Raw genomic sequence first — 25959 nt, forward strand, 5'->3', positions numbered from 1 at the left:
CGAACATCTACATTTATGGTAGGTACAAAACTGTACTTTCTAAGCACTGTTAATTTTGGGTCTCGAGCTAGAACAGCACTGAACTAAGTTGTCTTTTTCCTGATATTGGAACAAAATCACAGTGCTCCATGCACTACACTGTTATTAGCATTATGGGCACATGGGCATTTTGTGTCCGTGCAGAACAGGAGTTTGACTATCAGGTAACCACAAGCGGCATGAGGACAAGTGTACTAAATCAAGGGTTGCTTTATATTACAGGTCATTTTAATAATGTCAAATTGTTAACTGTAAGCTGTTATGAGCTATTGTTAAGTTTTACATTAATCTGGTAATGTAACTGGTTTCTGTGTATTAACAAGCATATCAGTGCTAGCTTTGACATACTTTGGTAAAAACAGTGTCAGTGTTGCTTGCAAATGTTCATCAGTGAGTCATAAACTTACTGATTTGCTAATTTTCTTAAATGAAAACAGCTCACAAATATACAGTGGATATAAAAGGTTTACACACCACTGTTAAAATGCCAAGTTTTTGTGATATAAAAAAATGAGACCACAATAAATCATTTCAAAACTTTTCCCACCTTTAATGTAACCTATAAGCTCTACAATTCAGTTGAAAAACAAACAAATCTGTTAGGTGAAAAAATATAAAAAATAAAAGTGTACAATACGCTGGTTGCATAAGTGTGCACACCCTTAAACTAATACTTTGTGTACACACCCTTAAACTAATATTTTGCTGAAGCACCGTTTGATTTAATAACAGCAACCCTCTGCTGTTCCTCCTGTTGCTGCCTTGTTGGATACTTTTTCTGCAGCTTCTCAGGCTCTTAATTTCCATCCCCCTGCACCAAAATAAACAAATAGGTTTTATAAGGTGCCTGATGATTGCAAATTTCTTTACAAATATTCACTCACCTTTGTGTTACTTCTGTCTCTTCTGATATACCCTCTAAGTTTTTACCTTCCACCAAACTGCTTCCCTCTGACAAGGATAACAGAACTATGAGCTGAGTTGGGTTGAGTAAGAGAGTGTGTACTGCTGCTTCTCTGGCATTCAGAGTTGTCAGTTATCTGACCCATATGTCCAGGTATATTTTTGCTCTTCTCTGCCAGACTTTTCAGGTTATTTCAGATCTTTCTGTTCATGAGGGGAAGGCTTCAGCCCTCTCTTTGTTAGAGTCCTGTTTTCAAGTGGCACTCCATTCCATTACATTTAGTTATGATGCAGCTGATGCGTCATCTAGAGCTGCTGCCTTTGGTTCTGTGTTGAGGAGATGCTTCTGGCTTCACGTTCAGCCTCTGCCTGTTGATATCAAGGCCAAGCTGATGGATGCTCCTATTGACAAAAATTATGTGGTTATGCGCCTGCTGAGCTTTTTAAATCTCTTCAGGAAAAGGGTAAGGCTGTGCAGGAATTGAAACATATTTTTGTTTCCCGTTCCCACATTTCAGAGAAATTACCCTTCTAAGTTTCCCTTTGTCCATAGAAAGTTTTGCCGTCCTCCCAAGGGTAAAAAGGGTGCTAGACAAGCTCCTCCTGTCAAGTCTGCTCAGACACCTACAGCTCAGAAGCCTCTTTTTCCAGGCAAGCCTCTTCAGGAAAAGGGTAAGGCTGTGCAGGAATTTAAACATATTTTTGTTTCCCGTTCCCACATTTCAGAGAAATTACCCTTCCAAGTTTCCCTTTGTCCATAGAAAGTTTTGCCGTCCTCCCAAGGGTAAAAAGGGTGCTAGACGGGCTCCTCCTGTCAAGTCTGCTCAGACACCTACAGCTCAGAAGCCTCTTTTTCCAGGCAGGCCAGGTTCTGTTTGACTGTCTTCCTCCCACCCTCCTCAGCCAGGTTCCTCTATCTGTCTTTCCCTGTCCCTTCCAAATTTGTTACAGATCACTCAGGACTCTTATGTTATTTCCGTCATTTGTCAGGGGTGTACTGTATGGTTTGGAAATTCCTTCTCCCATTTTTCCTCAGCCTTCTTATGAACAGCTGACCTTTTATGAATTATCCAAGCAGTTTCAGGACTCCTCCTCAAGTCCTATTTTTCTCGTATGCAGGCTCCAGACCATTCCAAAGCTGGCATCCCTGCCACCTCCCAAGGCTTTGACTCTGATTACAGTCTTTCAATCCCTTTTTCCTCTGGCCTCCATTACAACTAAAGAGTTTCTAAGTGCTGTGACATTCATGGCTTCCACCATTGCTATGTTTCATCTGGACAAACTTCATATGAGAAAACTTCAGTGGTTCCTAAAGTCAGACTGGCTTTAAGATTCTCATCCTTTAGACTTTCCAATTTCTCTTCTCTCATGTCTCAAGTTAGAGGTCCAGTGATGGATTCATCAACTGTAACTGAACCCAGGGCTTCATTTTCAGCCTCCAGTTACTGCTCAGAAACTCTTTTTTTGGATGCCTCAGACACAGGATGGGGAGCTTCCTTCAGCCCTCCAAAGGGTCTGGGTCCTCTGGTCTCTTCATTAAAGGAAAGACCATATCAGCATTAAAGAGATAAGAGCTCTTCTTCTGGCTTTTTAAGCATTCCATTCTCTTTTCCTTCCATGGCCCCACAAAATCATCACAGACAATATCACAGTGATGTGGTACATCAACAAGCAAGGGGGGAAACTGTCTTACCTCTTGTGCAGACTAGTTCTTCAAGTTTGGGATCTAGCTGTCCAGTATTGGGTGACTCTTTAGGCTGTTTATATTCCCTGACATTTCCCTGAGATCAGAACAGTGTAGCACACACTCTGAGCAGGTTCATAACACAGACTCACGAGTGGAAGCTTCACAGAGATGTGTTTCTGGACATTGTCTACCAGTGGGGTACTCCTCGGGTAGATCTTTTTGCCTCCCCTCTGAACAGACAACTTCCTCTGTTTTGCACAAGAGTCCCATGTCCTCTGGCTTGGATGCCTTATTTTTTCCTGGAAGGGATGCTTCTTTATACCTTCCTTTCCCTTCCTCTCATACCGAGGGTCTTGTTCAAGATAGAACCGGACTCATCCAAAATCTTGTTGATGACTCACTTTTGTTCTAGACATCATTGGTTCCCTCTTCTTCTGCATTTAGCCAAGGGCAATCCTCACAAGTTGCCTCACAGGATCTCTTATCCATCCCCCACTTATCCACTTTTCAGCTGATGCTGTGGATGATGGGGTTCTGATCCCTTTTAGACACCTTCTTTTTTTTTTTTCTGAGGACATGCTTTGGCTTCTATAGGAGGCTAGAAAACCCGCTACCAGGAAATCTTATTTGTCCAAATGGAAGAGATTTTCTGTTTGGTGTATTGCTTTCAACCTGGATCCATTCTTTGTGGAGGTTCCTTTGGTCCTCTCTTATTTGTGTGAGTTGCTCAACTCTGGGTTGGCATACTGTTCTGTTAAACACCACATATCAGTCATTTCTGCGTGTCTGCCCTTCCCTCCTCCTTTGCTTTCTAGATTTGAGGTCAAACGGTTTCTTAAAGGCATCCCTCATATTATCTCCACCAGGAAGCCTGTTCCTCCTTCCTGTGACGTTAGTCTTTTCTTGGCAAAATTGACTCGGGCTCCTTTTGAGCCTGCAGCTTCAGCTTTTTTACAGCATTCCCCTTGGATGACTGTTATTTTGGCCCTTACTTTAGCCAGATGGTTGTCTGAGCTGCAGGCCTTTATGACTGTTCCTCCCTTTTTTGTTACTCATAAGGACAGGGTCTCTCTTCGTACTAAGCTTTAATTTTTGCCAAAGGTGGTTGATCAGTCTATTTATTTGCCCACTTTTTTCCCTTCTCTGCAGTTTGTTAGTGAGTAGGTTTTTCACACCTTGGATTTGTATAGACAACTCTGATATTATTTGGGTAAGATTAAAGCTATTTGTAAATCTGAGCAACTTATCCTGCGTCTTTTGGTTTTGCTGTGTCTAAGCAAACTGTTTCTTCATAGATATCCAAGTCCATTTCTTTTTGTTACTCTTTTCATGGGAAAAGTCATTCTTCTTCTGTAAGGCTCATTCTACCAGTATTTTGGCTTCTTTTGGTACCTTTTTCAAAGGATGGGATACCAACTCCATCCTAGAGGCAGCTACTTGGACTTATGTCCATACTTTTACCAAGCACTGTAAGCTGGATGTGGTTTCCAGGGCTAAAGCTGGATTTGCCAGGGCTGTCCTTCATGGCTTTCTTGAAGGATCTGCTGGACCTGCCTCCTCCTTTTTTCTTCCTAAGCTTTTGTATTGTCCCTACTGTAAGGAATACTGCAACAGTGATATAAATGGACATAGTACAGTTGTGTAAAATCTTACCATAACAGTAGGTATCCTTCTCTTCACTGTTGCAGTATTCACTCTGCCCCTTCTCCCGGTTTCTTTCTCCTTCTAGATGCACATGTTCCTCCTGTTCTTGAATTGTTGTTCCTTCTAGGCCTTTTCAGTTCTGAGGATGGTACATCTGTACATCACTTTTTTAATTTCTCTAAATCTTTTGGGTTTCTAATACCATGATGAGAATGGACCCCTTTCCTAAGTTAAAGTATCATTAAAGTTCATGAAATTAGCATTGTTTCACTCTTTGATGTCAGCCAAAAATGCTCGTCGCAGCACCCGCAGTGCGCCCAGTAATGACTCCTTCTGCAGTTCGTATGGAGTTGCATGTATTGGTAGCATATCTAAATATGATTGTAGACTCATTTTTTTTATAAGACCCTTTGCTCCTACTACTATTGGAACTATCTGGGTATCTTTCTTCCACGTTGCTCTTGTTTCTGCTTGCAAATCCTGATGTTTTATAACTTTGTTTTTCTCTGTACGCAGGATGCTGTAGTCACTGGGTGTAGCGATTTCAAAGATCAATGCTACTTTTGTCTTCTTTTCTTGGACCACTATATCCAGTTTTCTAGCGTCTATCTTTTGAGCTGTTGGCAATGGATGATCCCATGTGATGTTGACTTCATCATTTTCTGTGATGCTTTGTGGCCATGTTTCCAGTGTTTTTCAGCCACTTCAATACCATAATGTTTACACAATACCCAGTCCAACAGTCTCGCCATATTATTATGCCTTTCAATGTGCAGTCCTTCTCTCATTAGTATGTCGCAACCAGCAATGAGGCGTGCAACTGTTTCCATTTCTGTTTTACAAAACCTACATTTGTCTGTTTCTCCCACATATTCAGTGAACTTTGTAAACCAACGTGTACCTAGCCCACTATCTTGTGCTGACAGCATTAACCTTTCATCTCTTAGTTAGAGTTTACCTCTCCTTAACCATTCCTGCATGCATTTCTGATCAAGATGAGGTTCTTCCATAAGTTTTGTATACTTGCAACTATATTTATGCATTTCTTGACTTCTCATCTGGTCCTTCACCTTGTATTCTTTTGTCTTTTGGCACATTCAGTTGCTGCTTGGTTTTTATCAACTTGTGGTTTGATTTCCATTCCTGCTTGATGCTGATATGTTTCTGCTAGCCTAAGAAGGGAAGTCATCTTAGATTTATTCTCCTCGTGTTTCAAAACTTTCACTACATTTAGGTCTTGTGAGGTCAGCAGATAAATGTAGAGTCCCACGATTGCAGATCTATACATGTAATCAATTTCAAGGAGGCTCATAACCTCCTTCAGAATGGGGAATACATAATATTGGTATGCAGTTGCACTGATTTTTTCTAAATCATTTGGTGGGCATGAAGCATCCTTCTTGTTTTCCTGTCTAACCTATCCAGCACATTTTGGGGCCAGTCAGTCACTCCAAAACTGTAAGTTGGGGCAGGAAGAGCAAATTGGTTTATAGCTTGGATTTTGTTCCTAGATGTCAATGCTGTTTTCAGGATTAATTTAATTCTTCTAAAGTACTTACTAAGTTTTATTTGCATTTGTTCATGTTTTATTGTTGATCCTTCATCAATTCATAAATATTTATACACTCCCTCTTGCTCAACTTTTGTTATATCTCATTCTTGTCCCAAACTGATGTTTTCTTGATGCTGCCGTTTTCCTGCTTTAAAGGTTGCTTTTGAACATTTATCAAGACCAAATGACATTCTTATGTCATCTGAAAAAGTTTTGACAACTTGCAATTGTACTTTCAGTTCCTCATCTGATGAGCTATACAGTTTCAAATCATGGACAAAGAAAAGATAAGTCTTTACACTTTGTGGTTTTCTAGGAGCCAAATTATAGCCATCGCCTAAGCTGTTAAGTAGACAGCTTAATGGGTTAAGGGCAAGGCAGAATAGCAGCAGTGATAGTCACCCTGGAATATCCCACTTTGAATTTTTATCCATGGAATAATAATTTGTCCTTTATCATGGCTTAATTGCAGAGTGGTCTGCCACTGTTTCATGGTCACTGTAATGTAGTTGATCAGTGTAGGGTGTATCTTGTACATTTTTAAGCACTCTTTATCCATGAATGTGGGATACTATCAGATGCTTTTTTGTAGTCAATCCATGCCATACTTAAATTCTTCCCCTTTTTTCAGTTCTCCACTGACTTTATTTAACATCAAATGATCCTTTGTTCCATATGACTTTCTTTTATTACCCTTTTGTTCTATTGCCATACTTGAGTTTTCTTCTAAATGACTATAGACTCTGTTGGAATCAATTTCCAGTGTATAGTTTATACAACGTCAGAAGGCAAGTTATTGGTCTATCACCTTTATGCCCTGCACTGTGTGCAAGGAGCATGCATGTGATGTACAATGTCCCTATTGCAACCTAAGGCTTTGGTATACTGGCCAGATGTTGGACTGTCCTAGGGAAGGGATCTCTAAGGATTACAGCAACAATGAAGAGAAGGGCATCTACTGTTTGGTAAGATTTTACTGTACTGTACTTTCTGGTGAGGAGGATAGAAGCCAGGCATTCCCAAGCTAGGCAAGAGTTCTACAGCACATTTATTCCTTCCCATGAATCGTGATCAACCCTTTCTTTCCCTAGTGAAAGTAGGTGGAAAGGAGAAGGTCAGCTTGCTGTTCGTGGGAGATGACCTACCCTCTCCCTCTGGGAGCACCTCCCCAGCTCTGTGATTGATGTCTCTTGTGGAGAAGCTTCCTCCACACGGTGAATTCTCCTTGGCTGCATAATGCAGATGACCTGTTGACACATAGGACCTGGCAAGCTTGAACTCCAGTAGGTAAGCACCTAGTGCTGCAACTCAAGCATCTCAACTATCGCATGTTTTGGGGGTTGTTTACAGCTGTAAACATAGTTGCTTGGGTTTAATTGCATGAAAGCACTAACTTGAGTATATTAATAATGTAAGTCATGTACTTAAGCTTTACTGAGTTTTGTAGAGTAATGAAAAGAAAATACTGCAAAAAGCATATTTGACACCACATTACATTTTTTATAAGAAATGTTTTTATTTCGACATAATCTTTCAGAGTGCAGGATGTACCGTCCTTACGCATGGTGCACTCAGTAGTTACACTTGTTACCATTCCACTCATATCCTTTGTTAAAGATAACAGACAAGATTGTATGTCTATCCTGTCTGCTGGCGTACCATTGTTTAGTGATCTATCTTCCCCCACTTTATGGATCTATACCTCTTTATTTTGCACCCCACACACTCTACAATGCTATGATTAAAAATTGTAGCCCCTAAGTTTTATTCATCAAACAATACATTTTCCATCTTCTTTCAAGTTAACTGTATTCATCAGACTAGTTTACATTCAAGCCAAATCTGAATAACATGCAACTTAGTAATTGCAAATAAATCTAGACCACCCTCTCCAAGCCTTAATATTCTTGTTTACATCTTTCCATTCATTGCGTCTTTCCTATAAAATGTTATCCCTTGCTGTCTTGGGAAGTGACAGTTTCCTAAGATTCTCCCTCACACTTTGCTCTTTAAATCCTCCAGAAGAGCTGGCAACTGTATTTACAGTAGGTCCCAGTGGTTCCACTTGTGTTTCATTAGTTTCCCTGCTTTTCTGGTTAATGCTTCCAGATTTCTCCAATTTAATTCAGTATTTCTTTGAGGTTATTTGATGTAGCTTTCTGTTTTGTTCATTTTTAATGACATTTTTTCTACAAATATCACCAGTGGTTATCAGGGCTCATATTTGCCCGCTGTAAACTGACACCCAGTTACTTTTATGTTTTTCAGTCTGAGGTCATTCCATCTTAAAGAAAGACAGACATTTATAGATTTTATTTTTATTGATTGCTCGTTGTCAGCGACACTGTAAAGTCAGTGTCTATCAAGAGCAATGGGGTCTATATCAAAATCTCGAAAGTTTACTTACCTGAACACCTAAACGCAGACACACATTCCGCGAACCACAAATACACCGAACGCCCTAAACCACGAATTTCAAAAACTCGAAATGTCATAGTTGTCCCATCCCAACGCCCACTACATACTACCTACACAAACTAAATAAACCGCATACAATACAGTAACCAAAACCCTACTTCTAACCGTAAACTAAACCCTACTTCTAACCCTACACTAAATCTTTCATGTACCACCAAGTATGCACTTAACTTAACCCGCACCCTAACCCTAAAGTCCGTAACTATCGCACATTTACTTTAAAAAGCTATAACCAAACAAACTAAATAATTCACACACATACACTTAGTAAAACCCTACTTCTAACCCTACACTAAAATCTAGCATGTATTACCATCTATGCACTTACGTTAAGTCGCAGCCTAACCCTAAGGTCCATAACTATCGCACACTTAACCTTACGAAGGTATACTGCAGAGGGCCAACCATGACGAATCGACATTTTGGATTTTGCACTTCAGGACGATCAATGTTTTTGTGGTTCGATGAAGACGTGTCGGCATTTCGGTGTTCGGTAAGTAAACATTCGAGTTTCTAATATAGACCTGAGGAATACACTTACAGCACACAAACTCGCACATGAAATTGTATGTAGAAACATTACAACAAAGAATCATTCTTAAGCAAAAGAAAAAAATCAGCAAACAGATAGAGAACACGTATTTCTCAGCTTGCCTTCCAGGTGGATGAGCTGGAGACTGTTGCTGGAGATAGAGAAGTCATGTCTTAGCTGCTTATCTTTGTTATCATCACCAAGACAGATAGATCTTAAAATGTTGCTGATAATGCAGCTTGCAAGCGCAGAAGGAGAAGGAAGAATTTGGATGGAAAGATGGCAGTTTGGTGAACAGAAGGAAAAGTAGCATCATACTTTTCATTAGAGTCCTAAGCAGAGCTTGAATGGACTTTTATGGAAGGATTTCTGAAGTTAATGTTGGAAGATGGAGGAAGCTGTAGCATCAGTATACATAATGGGTGAACTCATGGAGATTGTGGGAGCAAGAAAGAGTGAAAGGGAACTTACAAATATGGACCCAGAAATATATATTCATCAGGGTTCTGACAAATGAAGCAAAGGCCTTGGAAGCTAACGGTGTTTGCGTCAGGGAACAGATAAGGCATGGATACAGCAAACTGAATGTGCAATTGAGGTATAAGGGAGACAAGTTAGGCCTGTTGTAACCAGTAAGCCTAATGGTAGATTAAAATCAAAGGGAGTAAGTGAGTGGTGTATAAGCTGACTAGAGCAGATAAGAGAAGCTGAAACTGATGTATTGTTATCTGCCGCCCAAGGAAAGGAATGGATGTAAAATGAACAGTATGGCTTTTAGGCGAGACCAGCCAATCACTTCACCAGCAAAATTAACATATTGATATAACAATACAGGTACATTGGGAAAGAGGAGTAGGGCCAGTGTGAAGTGCATGATGAGATGAAGCAGAAAGATCATAGGAAGTTCTAAGAAATGTTATCAGTATTTGAGAACATTGGACCCTTGTACTGGTACGCTGTAGTTGTCAAGATGGCTATGGCGGTACTATTAATTTGTAGCTGTGAGCTGCTGTGCCATTTTGACAGGTGCCAGAGATTGGTGAAATGGCAATTTAATCTTTCCAAGAATGTTGAGTCACTTCAGACTCCTGTAACAGCTCTGTGAGTAGCCATCACTATCCAGAGTTTACTAACCAATTTGATAATGGGAGTAGATTGCTAGGCCTTTCTTCATGTCGCACACATACCTACACACAGTACAGAGTCACCAATCCACCTACTGCATGTCTTTGGGATGTGGGAGATAACCATTGTTTCAAGAAAAACACAGGGAAAAATGCAAACTCTGCACGGAGGGCACCATAGCAGAGAACTAAAAAGATACCTGTTGAGGTGAGATGGCATTTCTATTCATTGCAACACTGTAATGTGTACTGTAGCTGATGATATCCTTAAACTCCAGTTTTTGATATCTTTTGAAATAAAGCAAAAAAAAAATATTCCAGACACTTCAATGGTATCTGGAGTTTAAGGATTTTGTAAGCTATATGAAGCATAAAAGTTAAATTCCCTTCCAACAGTCTCTTTTGTGGGTAAGTAGAGATGTCCTTATCTTCTTATATTGCAGTTTTCTTAACATGAAGGAAACACTGCTGAAGGCAGACCTGACATTCAGACAGTGTACAAAAGACTTTTAATTACTGCAGAGTATGTAGGACGTCGCATGGGCCATAAAAGTGACATACGTGCGTACCATCCTCAGAACTTCTCTGCTGCCAATCCTAACGCCATCTACGATTGTTGGTCTGCAAGCCCAAGTTGTTTGCTGGTTACAAGAGATACAGATAAGTGCCCCTTTGGAGTTTTCCTTTAGTTTTTGCTACTGCTTTTTTGCTATGAGGTTTACTTGTCATCCAAAAAGGGCACATGCCAGTGTAGAAGACAAATTCCACATAAAGACAGTCACAATCGGTGTCTTTTCTGTTTAGGGCCCAACCACGTCCATAGGTCTTGCCCTATCTGTAAAGCTTTCATCCCAAAGACCCTATGTAACTGCCTTTCCTGTCTTAATTTTTATTTTGAAAATCAGAGATTAAAATGTTAGCTCGCAATGTTATGAGCCTGCTATGAAGAAAGCTAAGAAACTTGCGCTCCAAGCTTCAGCTGCACCTCCCTTTCTTGGACGTCTTTCTCGAGGCTGATGAAGGCCTGGAGACCTGTCCAAATTTCAGCTCCAATTCTAAGTCCAGTAGTGCATAGGAGACTTTGCAGACATCCACTTTGGGAGAAATGGTAACTGAGGCTCATAGTTTCAAAAGGCCCTTGAGCTATTCCAGAAATTTTAGTAAGGGAGGGCGTCTCGATGACCATCATTGAATGTAGGCCTACGTCAGTTCGCTTCACCTTTCATAGGGCTGATGCTCCTCTTAAAAAGAAGCAGAAAACCAAACATGTTTCTGCTCCTCAGGACCCACTTGCTGATTAGCAAGCCTTTTCACAAGGTTTGTTCAGTGCCTTTATTGCTGATAAACCTCCCTCGGGAGTTTCTCTTTCTTGCCCTCCTTTAACTCCTTCACCACAGAAATGGATCAGAATACAGGATTCTTCTGAAGAGGAGGATTCCTCAGAGGATGAATCTTTGGCTTACTATGCTAAGATTACTTCCCCTTGGAGTACGCCTCCCCTGAGGAAGAGTCTAATGGCACAAAGTCTCCTGGAGAAGATATCACCTTTGGGGAGACTATTGCCAGGATGAGGGAGTGTTTAAGTGGGACTGCTCTCAGGTTTCTAAGACTCAGAAAAGGAACTATGACTTGCTTCAAATGGATTCTCCATCTCCTTCTGCTGTGCCACTGGTTTTACCAGCTTTTCTTTATGGCTTCTCATCTGCATCGGAGGCTCCAGCCTGCCAGCCCCCTGCCCCTAAAAGGCCAGATAGGTTCTATGGGGTCTATATCATAAGCACGAAAGATCATATGTGTAACTATATATATATATATATATATATATATATATATATATATATATGTCGATACATAAAATGCGAACTCTGTAAACAGCGAACGGCCACGTCCTCAAATTTTTTCCTAGCGAAAAAATTCACGCGGCTGTTCGCAAAAAAAAAAGTTAGAAACTCGAATCGGGTGTGGGGCTTTGCCCTCACACCCCCTAACTTGGGGAGCTTTGCCCACCACACCCCCCCAACTAAATATGCCAACTCCGAGATCGCACTACAGTGAGGGAAAAGGCAACACCATGTAGTCGGCCAACTACCTCCTTGCCCTGTGACATATTCATCAAATCGCTTAAATGCGTTTTGATGAATGTGTCACTCATTACGTGTTCGCTTTTCAGCCGTTTCATGCTTATGATATAGACCCAGGTACTATAAAGTTCCAGAGGATTGTAAATTTCTATACAAATGCCCATCAGCAGATCCGGTTCTTGTTTCTGTGGCTGCTGATAAACTGGTCTAAACTTTTACTATCCACTTCTCCACTCCCTTCAGATAGGGAGAGTAAAACCATAGAAAGGTTGGGAAAAATGGTTTATACCTCGGGCACCATAGCTTTCCGTGCTATTAGTTACAAAACCTGTATGAGCAAGTATGGCTCTCCTTTCACAGGCTACTCAGCTTCTCTCTGATCTTCCAAATTCAGAAGTTAGGTCACAGCTTTCATCAGTTCTAGGACCTTCTTCCCAGGTGTCATGCCACTCTATTAAATGCAGCTAGACGCTGCTGAAGCATATGCTAGAGCAGCTGCATCTGGCTCTGTTTTGAGGAGATACTCCTGGTTGAGGCGTCACACACTTCCAGATGACTTTAAGGATAAATTACTGGATGCTGCCTTAGATAATAAGGCTTTGTTTGGGGCTGCAGCAGCAGCAGCTTTGTTCAAGTCCTTGCAAGGAGAAAGGTAAAGAATTACAGGACCTAAAACACATTTTTGTGTCTCTGGTTCCTAAATTCCAAAGGAATTACCCAGATAAAAATAAAGAAGTAAGAGGGATGCTACGAAACCCACTACTTCAAAACCCTGTCTGCCTGCTCCTGCCCGAAAACAGCCTTTTCCAGACAAGCCAGGTAGTCTGTGACTACCTAACAGCCTTTTCTCAACCAGCTTCCTCTCTCTGTCTCTCCATCTTTTCCTATTCTTTCCAGTCAGGGAGCATATAACTCAAGACTCGTGGGTCCTTTTCTTTATCCACAAATGGTATTTCAAGGTGCGGAAAACTCTTCCGTCTTTCATGGGCATTTCTCAACCACCTCAAGAGCAACTGCATTTCTTTCCAGAGGTGCTCCAGGTACTGAAATCCCAGGGAACTATTCAAGAAGTTCCACTGCACCAAAGAGGAAGAGGTTTCTACTCCAGCATATTCCTAGTTCCTAGAAAAGATGGCCCTTGGAGACCTATTCTGGATCTTTCACACCTCAACACCTTCCTAAAGGTCCCAAGCTTCCACATGCTTTCTATGCATACTTTGTGTCCCTGTCATCATTCCACAAGCCTTGTATGGTCTCCCTGGACATCAAGGATGCATACCTTCACATTCCCATTCATCCACTTTTCAGGAAATTTTTGCATTTTTTTATGTTCATCATATTTTCAATTCTCTGCTTTGCTGTTTGGTCTCTCTACTGCGCCAAGGATGTTTACAAAATGCTTAGCTCCTGTGATTGCTTTTTGCAGACTCCAGGATATACAGATCTTTCCATATCTGGATGATTTCCTGCTCCAAGTACTCCTTCCAGAAACCTTGCAACAGAATCTTCTTTTCACTGTTTCCCTTCTGCAAAGAGTGGGTTTCACTGTAAACTTCCAAAACTCTTTCCTCACCCATTCATAAGACCACGTCTTTCTGGGGTGCAGAATCCAGACAGATCGCATGTTGGCCTCCCTGCCTCCTCAGAAAGTTCTGTCTCTAACCAGTTTATTCCAAGATGATCTCCCTCTGCAGTCTCTTACAGCCAGGAAGTTTCTCCGCCTTCTAGGGTTCAAGGCATCCACCATCCCCATGTTACCTTTGATCACACTTTACATGAGGAAATTTCAGTGGTACCTCAAGTCAGCTTGTAGCCAACATGCACACCCAGTGGATTTTGTTGTCCCTCTTTTTCCTTGTTTGAAGAGGAACTTCTTTGGTGTATTAAGCAGATTTCCCTGAACCCAGGCCTTCCTCTGCATTCTCGTCTTCCAATCCAACTGTTCACAAATGCCTCAGACATCCTGGAAGGTACAAGGTCTTTGGTCCCCTTCTCAAAGGAAGAAGCACATAAATATAAGAGATGAGAGCCCTGCTGTTGGCCCTACAGACTTTTCACTCTCTCTTTCGTCCAGGTCCTGTAAAGCTGTTTACAGACAACACCACAGTTCGTTGGTATGTAAATAAACAGGGAGGGCAAAATCATAACTTTTGTGCAGGCTAGCCCTCATGGCATGAGAATTGGCAACTCAGGATCATGTCACCCTTCAGGCAGTGTACATCTCCGCCAATCAGAATGTAGTGGCAGACACTTTGAGCAGGTCCATGACTCAATCCCATGAATGGATGATTCACAGGGACGCGTTTCTGGACATTCTGCACTGGTGGAGTATTCATGTAGATTTCTTTGCCTACCCTTTGAACAGACAACTTCCAAAATGTTGTGCCTGAATTCCAGACCCTCTGGTGTGGAAGATGGACACCCTCTTCCATGAGAAAAAAGATGTTTCTGTATAAATACCCCCCTTCCCTCTTATTCAGAAGGTTATGCTAAAAATTCAGCAGGACAAACCAAAAATCTTCCTGGTGACTCCCTTTTGGACAAGATAGCATTGGTTCCCTCTTCTGCATTTAGCCAAGGAATAGTCATCACAAGTTAACTCACAGGGTGGATCTTCTCACACAAGACAAGGGCTCTCTCATACACTCACACCCATCAGCTCTACATCTGACACTGTGAGTGATAGGCTTTTGATTCCTTTCAGACACCTATTTTCAGAGTATGTGCTTAGGGTTCTGCAGGAGGCCAGAAAACCTAATACTTAGAAATCCTACTTATCCAAATGGAAGAGGTTTTCCTTAAGGTGTAATCTCATAAATTAGATCCACTTTCTGTTGGATGTCCCTCTGGTTTTGCCTTACTTTTGTGAACTGCTGAAGGTTGGGTTGGCGTATTCCTCAGTAAAAGCTATCTTTCAGCCACCATCTGTCAGCCATTTCTGCTTGTCTACGTTTCTCCTCCTTTGACCTCTAAATTGGAGGCTAAACTCTTCTTTAAAGGCATCCTTCACATCAGACCTACCAGAAGCCTGTTCCTCCTCCTTGGGACCTCCGTTTTGTCTTGAAAAACTCACCATGGCTCCATTTGAACCTGCAGCTACAGCTACAGTGCAGTGCTGTACTTGGAAGACTGTGCTGTTATTAGCAATCACTTCAGCCAGGAGGGTGGCTGAACTTCAAGTTTAGATGGCTTCTTCCCTTTTCCTGTTTTTTTCCTAAGGATAGGGCCTCTTTGCACACTAACTCTTTTTTATGCCCAATGTTGTGAATGAGTTGTCACTTAAGCAATCTATTCATTTGTCCACTTTTTCCTTTCTCCACAGTCATCTAGTGAGAAAGTTCTACACACCTTGGATGTGCATAGACAACTCAGATTTTACTTGGATAAAACTAAGGTTATCAGGAAATCTGATCAGCTTTTTGTTACTTTTCATCTCAGGGCTCTGGAAAAATCTGTTTCCAAGCAGACCATTTTTACTTGGGTTTCTAAGGCTGTTTCATGTTATGTTTTTTTGTGGTAAAAGCCTTTTTACTGCTGTTAAGGTTCACCCTAAGATAGCTGTGGCTTCTTCAGATGCTTTTTTCAAAGGTTTGGATACGAACTCTATCTTGGAAGCAGCTACCTGGTCTTCTGTTCATACATTCACTAAACATTATAAACTGGATGGCATCTCCAGATCTAGAGCCGGCTTGCTACAGCCATTCTCTCTGGATTTTTAGAAAGCGCCTCTGCTCCTTCCCTCTCGCTTTCATCTTCATGAGCTTTGGTACTCTCCCCATGTTAAAAATACTACAGCATAGAATAGTTGTTTAAAGTCTTACCATAAGCATAGATGTCCTTCTCTTCTATATATCAGTATTCTATCCCTCCCACCTTCCCCCTGTTTTTTGTCTTTTTTCCTGGATGTATGGTTACTTCCTTTTGTTGCTTCGGTTGGTGTTCTTACTGGGGCATTCAGTCCTGATGATGGTACGTGTAGAGGTAGCTATTATGGCCTACACTGGCTGCTGGATTATGTACAATGTCCCACGTACACTGCAGTAATTAAAGTCTTTTATATACTGGCCGAGCATCGGATCCACCTTTGGCAGCGTTTGCCTCATGTTAAGAATACTGCAACATAGAAGAGAATGAAATATGTTATGGTAAGATTTTACGCCACTAGTCTTTATAGATAGGTAGATAAATCATTAGCTAGACAGTTTGGCAGCTTGATAGGGAGATAAATAGATAGGTTGATGGAGATAAATATTTTCTTAATTCCTTTTATGTGTGACTACCACCCTGTTAACTCCCTCTTTGCTAGCATTTTTTAAAAGATGGGGGGGGGGTTAAGGAAGGCACCACCCCCTACTTCAAACTGAATCAAGAGAAAAGCAAAGAAGAATCCAAAGAAAACAATCCGCTTTCCAGACGGTCAAAGAAATGCATAAAATCACAATTGTCTGCATATCTGTGTGTTAAAGAAATGCCTAAAATCACCAATTGTTTCTCTGCATATTTTCTGTCAGCCTGTAGATCCAGGTCCAGTTTGTGCTTCCCAGCAGTACTGAAAGTGTTTCAATGGAGGGAGTGCTGAGTAGTACTAATGCAAGTTAAAGGAGTTGCCACTACACTCGCTTTGTGAAATACTGAATCTCGAATACATATGGTTCATAAATCCAGGCAGCTCTGTAAGGGAAAAGGGATGGAAGGAGGCACAGCAAAGGTTAAGCAGAAAGTGAGAGTGTTGTGTGATGCAGCAGGAGGAGAGATGGTAGGAGTGGTGCTCGTCTCTGTGAGACTGTGAACTGTTACAAAAGAGAAGTATCAAATTTTGTCCTAGAAATGTGATCTTTGTACAGAGGTGATTCATTTATTGTAGATGTGACCTGAAGGTTTTGTTGTGTGGATAAGAAAATGGGTTGTCTGTTAGAGAAGTAATGGAACTAAAGTGCAGGTACACAATAATTAAGGTTGGGGGGACTCATTATTTCCTAATTTAAGTAGCTTCAGTAAATGTCCTAAGATCGTAGGTGAATAACCTAGAGTAAGTGGTAACTTTATAAAAATATATTTGTTATAATGGCTCCGTTAACAATCTTTTGTACAAAGTAACATCCTGGTCAGTGTTTACTAAAAATGGGACTACCAAAGGGATTGTCTCTGTTTTGCCATAAGCTGTGGCTTTGGACATAACCACTTAAGATTGCTGGTATACGATATTGGGTCCTACCTGTGTCATATTTATTTTCCTGTTTGCTGAAGAATTATGTAGCTCCTGTGTTTTGCAACAAGTTGACCTGTTTATGTTTTAATGAGATATGAGAATTAGTGTATAATTAGTAGGTTTGAAGATCTGAAACTTAAATTGCTATTAAATAATCTGTTTTTATTTATTATAACCAGTCATAAATGAGTATGCCATATATGAAGCACTGCTAAATATTTAGAAGTTGTTACTGTAACGTTTGCATTATGTCCACTGAATATGTGATATTGAGGCAGCAACACTGTTATTTAATATGAACAACAAAAATATAAAATTAACATAACTTGGATTTAGAATTGTTGTGATTTGCAAGTTCTTAAGACATAAAATGATAAATTTTTAAACTGCTGAAGTAGGCCAAGATTCCATTTTATGGAACAAGTGCTAGAATTTTAGGAGATGCTCTTCGTGTTTCACTGTTGCAGTCATTACGTTTGGGTAATCTGCTGGCAGGTTGCCCTCAGTCGGCCTGAATTCCAAAGTCTTGGGTCCTGCGTCGGTTGCTGTCTTCTCTTCCATGACGTCAGGTCGTCAGGGGTATAAAGCATGCAGCCGACACCATTTTCTTTAGTCTTTCTTGCCATGCGGTGCCCGAAGCAGAAGCATTTTCGCAAGTGCCGGTCGGCCAACTACTGAAAAATTTGAGTTTGAGTTTCAGAACCGAAGTCTTCAATAAAGCTAAGTACCCCATTGGGGAAACTTTTTTCTTGCTTTTTATCGTTGTCAGAAAAAGTTAATAATTGTATTACTTGTGGGAAGCAAATACCTCATAAGGATTTCCATTTATACTGTATTCCTTGCCTAGGCCCTGATCACAACGTGCCTGGCTGTTGGTTTTGTGCTAGATTTAACCAACGCACTATTAAGCGTAGGTATATTTTTGCATCAAAGTATTTTGGAAACCGGTTTAACTACCCAGAAATGTCGTCGGATAGCAATCCGACTACCGGAGTACATAAAAAATGCAAAGAAAAGGGCAGAGAAAGGCAGTCGAGATCCAAAACTGATGACGAAGCTTCTCCTAAGCCAGTCGCCGGTTCGCCGGTACTCTGAGCTGCTTTTGCAGCCCCTGATACCTGCTACCTTTGAGTCGCAGGCCTCTACCTACCACCCATGTGGAATCCGGCATGCCACAAGATACTCAAGGTATTGGACCGACGGATGTATCTCCCTTGAATGGGTCTGGAGCCGCTGAGCAGGCACCGGCTTCTGAGGGTGTATTTAGGCCTCAACATTTGTATATTAAACAGACAACAGCTGCAAAACCAAAGACAAAAGCAACTTCTAAAACTAAAAAACTGACATATGAGCCACGTGTACAGGCCTCTATGCCTAAAAAACAGATGATCAAAATGGCTGAAGACCTTATTACCTTGATCAGGGGTACCCATCCCCCACCAGATAAGAGGCCTAGGTAAGACACTGATTATGAATCTTCAGATCAGGTTTCTATTTCTTCTGATCAGGATTTGTCTATACCTCCCTATGAGGATTTTGATGCTGAGGAGTCTATTCCATCTGCATCTCCTCCTGAGGATTATTCATGTGGAGAAACCTTGCATACTTTGAGGGAGCATTTTCACTGGGAGAGTCAAGATCTCTCAGAATCAAAAAAAGATTCTGAGAGATTTCCTTCTTCTCCCTCAGCACAAGCCTTTAGCCATCCCCCCTGTTTTAGACATTGTGGATGATGTGTTTTCGGAGTCAAGCTTGACTCCTGACTCCTTAACTCCGGCTACCAGTAAGCCTGACAGATATTACAGGGTACCTGATTCACATAAATTTTTATTTCGAAACCCTGCTGCTGATCCTGAAACTATTTCACAGGGTCCAAAGGGAGTTAAGGCCTCAACAGCAAAAAACCCTACACCCTCTGACAGAGATTCAAGGGCACTAAACAGATGGGGAAAAAAGGTTTATACATCTGCAACCTTGGCAATCAGGGCCTTAAACTGTCAATTTCATATGATTAAGTACCAATAACATGTTATGGGATTGCTGAAACAGAAAATGATGTTGATTTCAGAATGTGCAGAAAACAAAGAATTGCAGGAATTATTGCATGCAGCTGAACAAGTTGAAAAGCATACTTTGCAATGTGGTTTTGATTCCTTAGAGGCCTCCTGCAGGGCCGCAGTTACTGGATCTGTGATTAGGAGGCATGTCTGGTTAAAGGAACAAAATTTGCCTGATCATGTTAACGCTAAATTGCTAGATGCACCTTTACAGCATGATTCTCTGTTTGGTATTAAGGCAGAAGGGGTTCTAAAGAAAATGGAAGACAAAGCTAAGTCTATGCAAACTGTTAAAGACTTCCTACAAGTGCAGCCACCAAGATTCAGTAGATACTGGCCTACAAAAAATTGGTCCTTTCCTTTGTCAAACAGAGCTCAAAGGGGCAAATCCAGACGCCCTAAGGGTTCCAGATACCAGGCGCAAGATTCATACAGGTAAAAGCAATGGGGCGCTTCCACCTCCAAATCTGGAGGGGATGAAGCGCAAACCTACAGAAAGCAATCTCAATGACTTCCCTCTGCCTACACCAAGCACTTATCTTTTGGCAGCACCCATAGGGGGAAAATTAGCACTTTTTGCTCAAAACTGGCAGTTAATAACCCAGGACAAGTGGGTACTAAACATTGTGTCACAGGGATACAGATTCCATTTCCACACTCTGCCAATGGCAAATGGTTGGCCAGATCTGCCAAAAAATCAATGGGCAGAGGCACAGAAACAGGTTACATCCCTCATGGATATGGGGGCCATTCAGACAGTACCAGAACAGGAAAAAGGACAAGGTTTTTACTCAAGACTGTTCTTGGTACCCAGAAAGGACAAAGCCTGGCAGCCAGTACTGGATTTATCGACTTTGAACACATACCTGAACATTCCAAAATTCAAAATGCTGACTTTGCAGCAGCTTCTGCCCATGCTGGGCAAGAATGCTTGGCTGGTGACTTTAGACCTAAAAGAGGCATACCTGCATGTCCCAATAAGACAGTCGTGGAGAAGATACCTCAGATTCAAGGCTGGCTTAATGCATTACCAATTCTCTGCACTGCCCTTTGGCTTATCTACTGTGCCCAGGGTCTTTACAAAGTGCCTGGTACCAGTAATTGCATTTTGCAGACAAAGAAGCATACAACTATATCATTACTTGGACGACTGTCTCATTCAAGCAGAGAACAATGACACTCTTCTTCGACACCTGTCATTTGTGAGAAGGCTTCTAACATGCCTGGGGTACACAACAAGCAAAAAGAAATCACAACTGGTACCCTCTCAAAAGATAACATTCTTGGGTGCAAGCTTAAATACAACTGCCCAGATGACTTGCCTCACGTCAGACAAGCAAAGGCAACTGACTACTTACTTCAAACTGATGACAACAAAAACCCAGTGTTCTGCAAGACAAATTCTGCAGGCTCTGGGCTTCATGGCATCCTGCAATCAGATCCTGCACAATCAACTACAGACACTGAACCTGGCAGTATGGCTAATCATGTAGTCATACAAACAACACCTCTCAGTAAAGCTGTGATGGATGTCATTTTGGAAGACTGCATACGAGGAAACTTCAAAGGCACCTAAAAAGTTTATGGAGTCAACATTCACACAGTCTGGAAACAATGATTCTACACATTCCCTGCCTGCAACAGGAGTTTCTATGGTGGGCAAAGGCATGTCACCAAAACATGGGACTGCCCTTCACTCTACCCCCTGCCAGCCAAACCTTAATAACAGACGCATCAGATTATGCCTGGGGGGCCCACATGGCAGGAAGATGTATTCAGGGCTTATGGACACCAAAACAAATGCATTTGCATATCAACCAGAAAGAGATGCTAGCTGTTCAAAATGCCCCAACAGCCTTCAAGGACTTAATTCATCCAGGAGAACTACTGATAAAGACGGACAACACCACAGTCATGTGGTATATAAACAAGCAAGGGGGCACAGACTCATACCCCCTTTGCCGATTAGCCATGGCACTGTGGAACACAGCTTTGACCTACCCAAATACATCTTCAAGCTCGATTCCTGCCAGGAAAACAAAACACTCTGGCAGCAGAAACCCTATGGATCCTTACGAGTGGAAACTAAATCCACATGTCTCCAGCATGATAACAGAGAAATGGGGGAGCCCAGACATAGATCTGTTTGCCTCTCCTCAAAATTATCAAGTGAAAATATTCTGCACAAGGACTTATCACAGACAAGCATGGAAAGTGGACGCCCTGTCCTTCAGTTGGAAAAACCTCTTTGTTTACGCCTTTCCTCCTCTGACTCTTCTACCCAAGGTCCTCCTAAAAGTCAGACAAGAGAAGCCAAAGATGATATTAATTGCCCCGGACTGGCCCCGCTAATACCGGTACCCAATCCTAAGGAACTTGTCTCAATACCCAGCTTGGACCTTGCCTCAAAGACCACAACTACTATCCCAGCAAAACAATCGGATCCTGCACAATCAACTACAGACACTGAACCTGGCAGCATGGCTAATCATGTAGTCATACAAACAATACCTCACAGTAAAGCTGTGATGGATGTCATTTTGGAAGCCAGAAGGCCTAGTACTAGAAAATCTTATGCTGACAAATGAAAGAGATTCTGTGCTTGGAATCTGACAAATGAAAGAGATTCTGTGCTTGGAATCAAGCACAGGGAACTGATACAACGGAACCAAATATTCCTCGGATATTACAATACTTAACTGAGATGCTTGACAAAGGCCTATCTTTCTCATCAGTCAAAATCCATGCCTCTGCCATTTCGGCTCATTACAATACAGAGCCACCAATCTTTTCTCATCCTTTACTAAAGCAGTATCTTAAAGGAGCCAAAAATTTAAGGCCTCCTAGAAGATCACCATTGCCTGCATGGGACCTCAATTATGTGCTGGAAAAGCTCACCCTGCCTCCATTTGAAACAGCTGCTACTGCTGATCTAAAGTTCTTATCATGGAAAACAGCTCTGCTGCTAGCAATTACTTCAGCAAGAAGAGTTTCAGATAAAGTTTATATTGATGCATGTGTATATATATATATATATATATATATATATATATATATATATATATATATATATATATATATATATATATATATATATATATATATATATATATATATATATATATATATATATATATATAAATTTGCTACCTTTTTGGGGGCAAGAAAAACTAAAGAAAATGGAGTCGGCTGCATGTTTTATACCCCTGACGACCTGACGTCATGGAAGAGAAGACAGCAACCGACGCAAGACCCAAGACTTTGGAATTCAGGCCGACTGAGGGCAACCTGCCAGCAGATTATCCAAATGTAATGACTGTAACAATGAGTACACTCCAACATCTACATTTATGGTAAGTGTACACAACTGTACTCTTCATCTTCTAACAGAAATTATCAGAGCTGTTTTATTTAGACTGCTTGTAACTGGATGCTTGACATTGTGTTAATAAAAAGTAGTGTTTTTATTCTAATGTCAGTTTTGCTGCTAATGAAGGGGAGTAAGGCAATGTTATTTTAACTTTTAGACCAGAAGTCTAGACTAATTGGGTGTTAATGGGAAAATCACCATGATTGAAATATGTACGCAATGTGATAATTATAAAATGTATAATCTTGCGGATACTGTTAGAGTGGAAATGGATACATTTTATAACATTATAAAGATGGGATGTATGGAATTTTGAAGGTAATTATTTACTGGCAGCATTGGTGGAATAGATATAATGCAATACACTTATTCAGAAATGAATAAAAGGAGTTATAAAAAGGCTATAATAAAGTGATAGCATAAATGTTAGGTTCATAGGAGATTACTAGGCTAACAGCTTAGGAGCTGTTACAAGTCTAGCCATTACCCAAAGTTTACTTGATTTTCAATCCCTACAGGTGGATGGTTCAGGTCTGAGCCTTTGCCTGTGAGTATTAACACACTACCCCTATCCGTAATGCACATGGGCTGCACCCCAGGAGTAAACTTACAATTCAAAATATTTGTTTCTTTGAAAAACAAAACACTTCTTTTCACACTTACACTACAGTAAAAGACATAATTGCGTGCATGTATGTACACTTACACACACACACACACACACCCTCACTTTCTCTCTCTTCTTTAAAATGTGTTCATGCCCTTTACATTTATATTGCAACTCTGATGTTACTTTTGTCAGTGGAAAAACGCTAATAGCGTTCTGAATTTAGATGGGTGCAAGCTGAATCCAATTTGATGTCTCCTGTTCTTCACTGCGTGATTTTATAGAACATGGCACAACAAGCCATACAGCTGTCATATTTCATGCAAGCTGGTAGCTATTTATCTTGATTAAACTTAAACCTACTTGACCTGACACAAGTCCTCAGATCACATTTATCACGGTCATTGTCCCTTTAAATCCTGGATAGTACATTTTCTGTTATTGTCTAACTTCTAGTTGTGCAAGTTGGTGACTAAGCTTAAAATATTGTCAATAAATGTTAAATTTCATTTATGTGCAGTTAGAGTGTTCCCATGTTAAGGTCACAGTAACACTTGTGACAGGGATTAGCAGATACAGTATCACTGATTATAGGAGAGTCTACTACAAGTGCTCAAGTGCTGGCACTGACCGACACACTTGATCAAAATGGCAAGTGTTCTAACTCCTACTGTCCTGATCTTACTAATTAGCTCTGCCAGTACCCAATCTTATAAAATTGTATTACCCTATGAGAACTCCAACTTTGAACCTAAAAGGCCTACCCAGTTCCAATCCCCAAGTCCTCTCCCTAACACTAAAACTCCCACTTCCTTTTCCTCATCCTGAAGTCCAACTTTACCCGCTTTCCCTAAACCAAAATTTCCTGATTACTCCTAAACCTACAACTTTTCTCCCACTCCTTAAACCTAAAAAACTCCTCACCCGCACCCCAACCCTAAAATTCCCTGCCCACTCCTAATCCAAAAGCTCTCCTCGCATTTCCTAAACTTAACCCCCTTTCTGATCACTGCCGTGATCCACACTCCCTCCCTACAACTGCCGCACTTCTTGCTGAGACTCGATGTGTTCTGATAAGGTTCAGCAACTGCTTGCCCGAGCTCATATTCCATTCGGAGAACAAGCAGCAGCATGTACAAGCTACAAGATGCTGAAGTCCCTAGCTTTAAGACAGCAATCTTTGAGTACTTGGGACAAAGTGCTTGTTGTAGAACCCATGCGATGATGTTATCATTCATCTTTTTAGTATTATTAAACAGAGAAGTAGTGTATGTGACTCTTCCATTTGTAGCAAATGCTGAAATACCTGTAGTCTTACAAAGGAAAGGGAACAGCAAACATGCACATACATATAGTGGAATGTACTTGATAACTTGCCTTAGTACCCCCATTGTGCCTGAGATAAACAACTTTCTGTAAAGGCTTTCAGCCTCCTCACATTGCATTTTATAAATGAGCTATTCTGCTACTGCTGTTGCAGAGGGCGACATGCTGCTGATCTTCTACTTTGTTGTTTAGGAAAGACAGTCCTGGCTTTTTTAGGTGAGATGAACTTGCTTACCTTTGTGAAAACCAAAACTGTATTAGGTGTAATGATGTCCTGCTTACAAACTGAAGATGCTAACTGTATTGAGGAAACACTACTTAAAAAAAAATTGCAGTCTCTTTCAAAGCATGAATTAAATTAGAGAGTTGTGCAGCAGGTGCAAAAATGTAGTCTAGATTATGAAGCCCAGTGGCATTATGGGAGATACTCGTAGAGGAAAATGTTTGGTATAGTATAAGGTAACAAAATCAGTATATTTCTGTAGAAAGAACGCAAGTAAAAAAATTAAATGCATTTAGCAAATGATCTGATGTTGTTTTCCAGGTTGTTGTGGCCACAAATATTGCAGAAACGTCTCTGACAATTGACGGAATCATCTATGTAATTGACCCTGGCTTCTGCAAACAAAAGAGTTACAATGCACGGACAGGGATGGAATCGCTTATTGTAACTCCATGCTCCAAGGTAAGAAGCATCAATGGTGCTGTAACAAAATGCTATATTGGTTATCATTGGGCAGAGTCCTCTGAGAAGAGAAATTATAGTTATGTTTTTGTAAGGTTTATGTCTTTAATTCTGTTACAATATGCTAGATTCTGTTGCTGTGTATGTATTTATATAGTAAACATTACTCATTTTTGTACTTCTGGCTTTGAAATCCAGGAAATGTTGGGCGGCTTGGTTTCTACTCTGCTGTATTTCTTGTTCCTTTAAACACAGAGTATTTTCTGCTATATTGTAGCGATCTAGTTGATATCATCCAAGTGAATCTATTTTTCTAAGAAGAATAACAGACTGAATTTAAAATAACCGCTTTTAACAAATTTGATGTTCACTCATATTTCGGTAGTAAAAAAACAGGTATTCTCAGTGGAAGTTTAGTGTGGGGGTCTCTGGTCCAGCTAAATAATAATGTGACCACACATCTGCTCTTGGATGCCATGGCATTGGCAAAACCCACTGCTAATATCCCTCCATAAGAGAAATGCGTGTGGAGAAGCACCCTGTAGCAAAGAAATACTGGGAGGCTGATGACAGTCTGCTGGTGTCTGAAGCCATCCCTTTGATCAAGAGATTTGGATTTAGTGAGGCACCTTTACATCCATGAATCTGGTGCTTTGCTCCATGGA

General features: G+C 40.9%; 1 protein-coding gene across 2 annotated transcripts in view; it reads left to right on the plus strand.

Annotated features, from left to right (window-relative positions):
* Positions 1–25959, plus strand: part of DHX16 (DEAH-box helicase 16) — a 983432-nt gene that overhangs the window by 558643 nt on the left and 398830 nt on the right. For both annotated transcript variants that reach the window (XM_044084487.1, XM_044084486.1), the window contains exon 14: positions 25154–25294. In XM_044084487.1, coding sequence (XP_043940422.1) covers positions 25154–25294 — 141 coding nt within the window. The remainder of the gene's footprint in view (positions 1–25153; positions 25295–25959) is intronic.

Source organism: Protopterus annectens, chromosome 9.part0, assembly GCF_019279795.1.
Source record: "Protopterus annectens isolate FY-2018-M chromosome 9.part0, PAN1.0, whole genome shotgun sequence".
In the NCBI taxonomy this organism is placed as follows: domain Eukaryota; kingdom Metazoa; phylum Chordata; order Ceratodontiformes; family Protopteridae; genus Protopterus; species Protopterus annectens.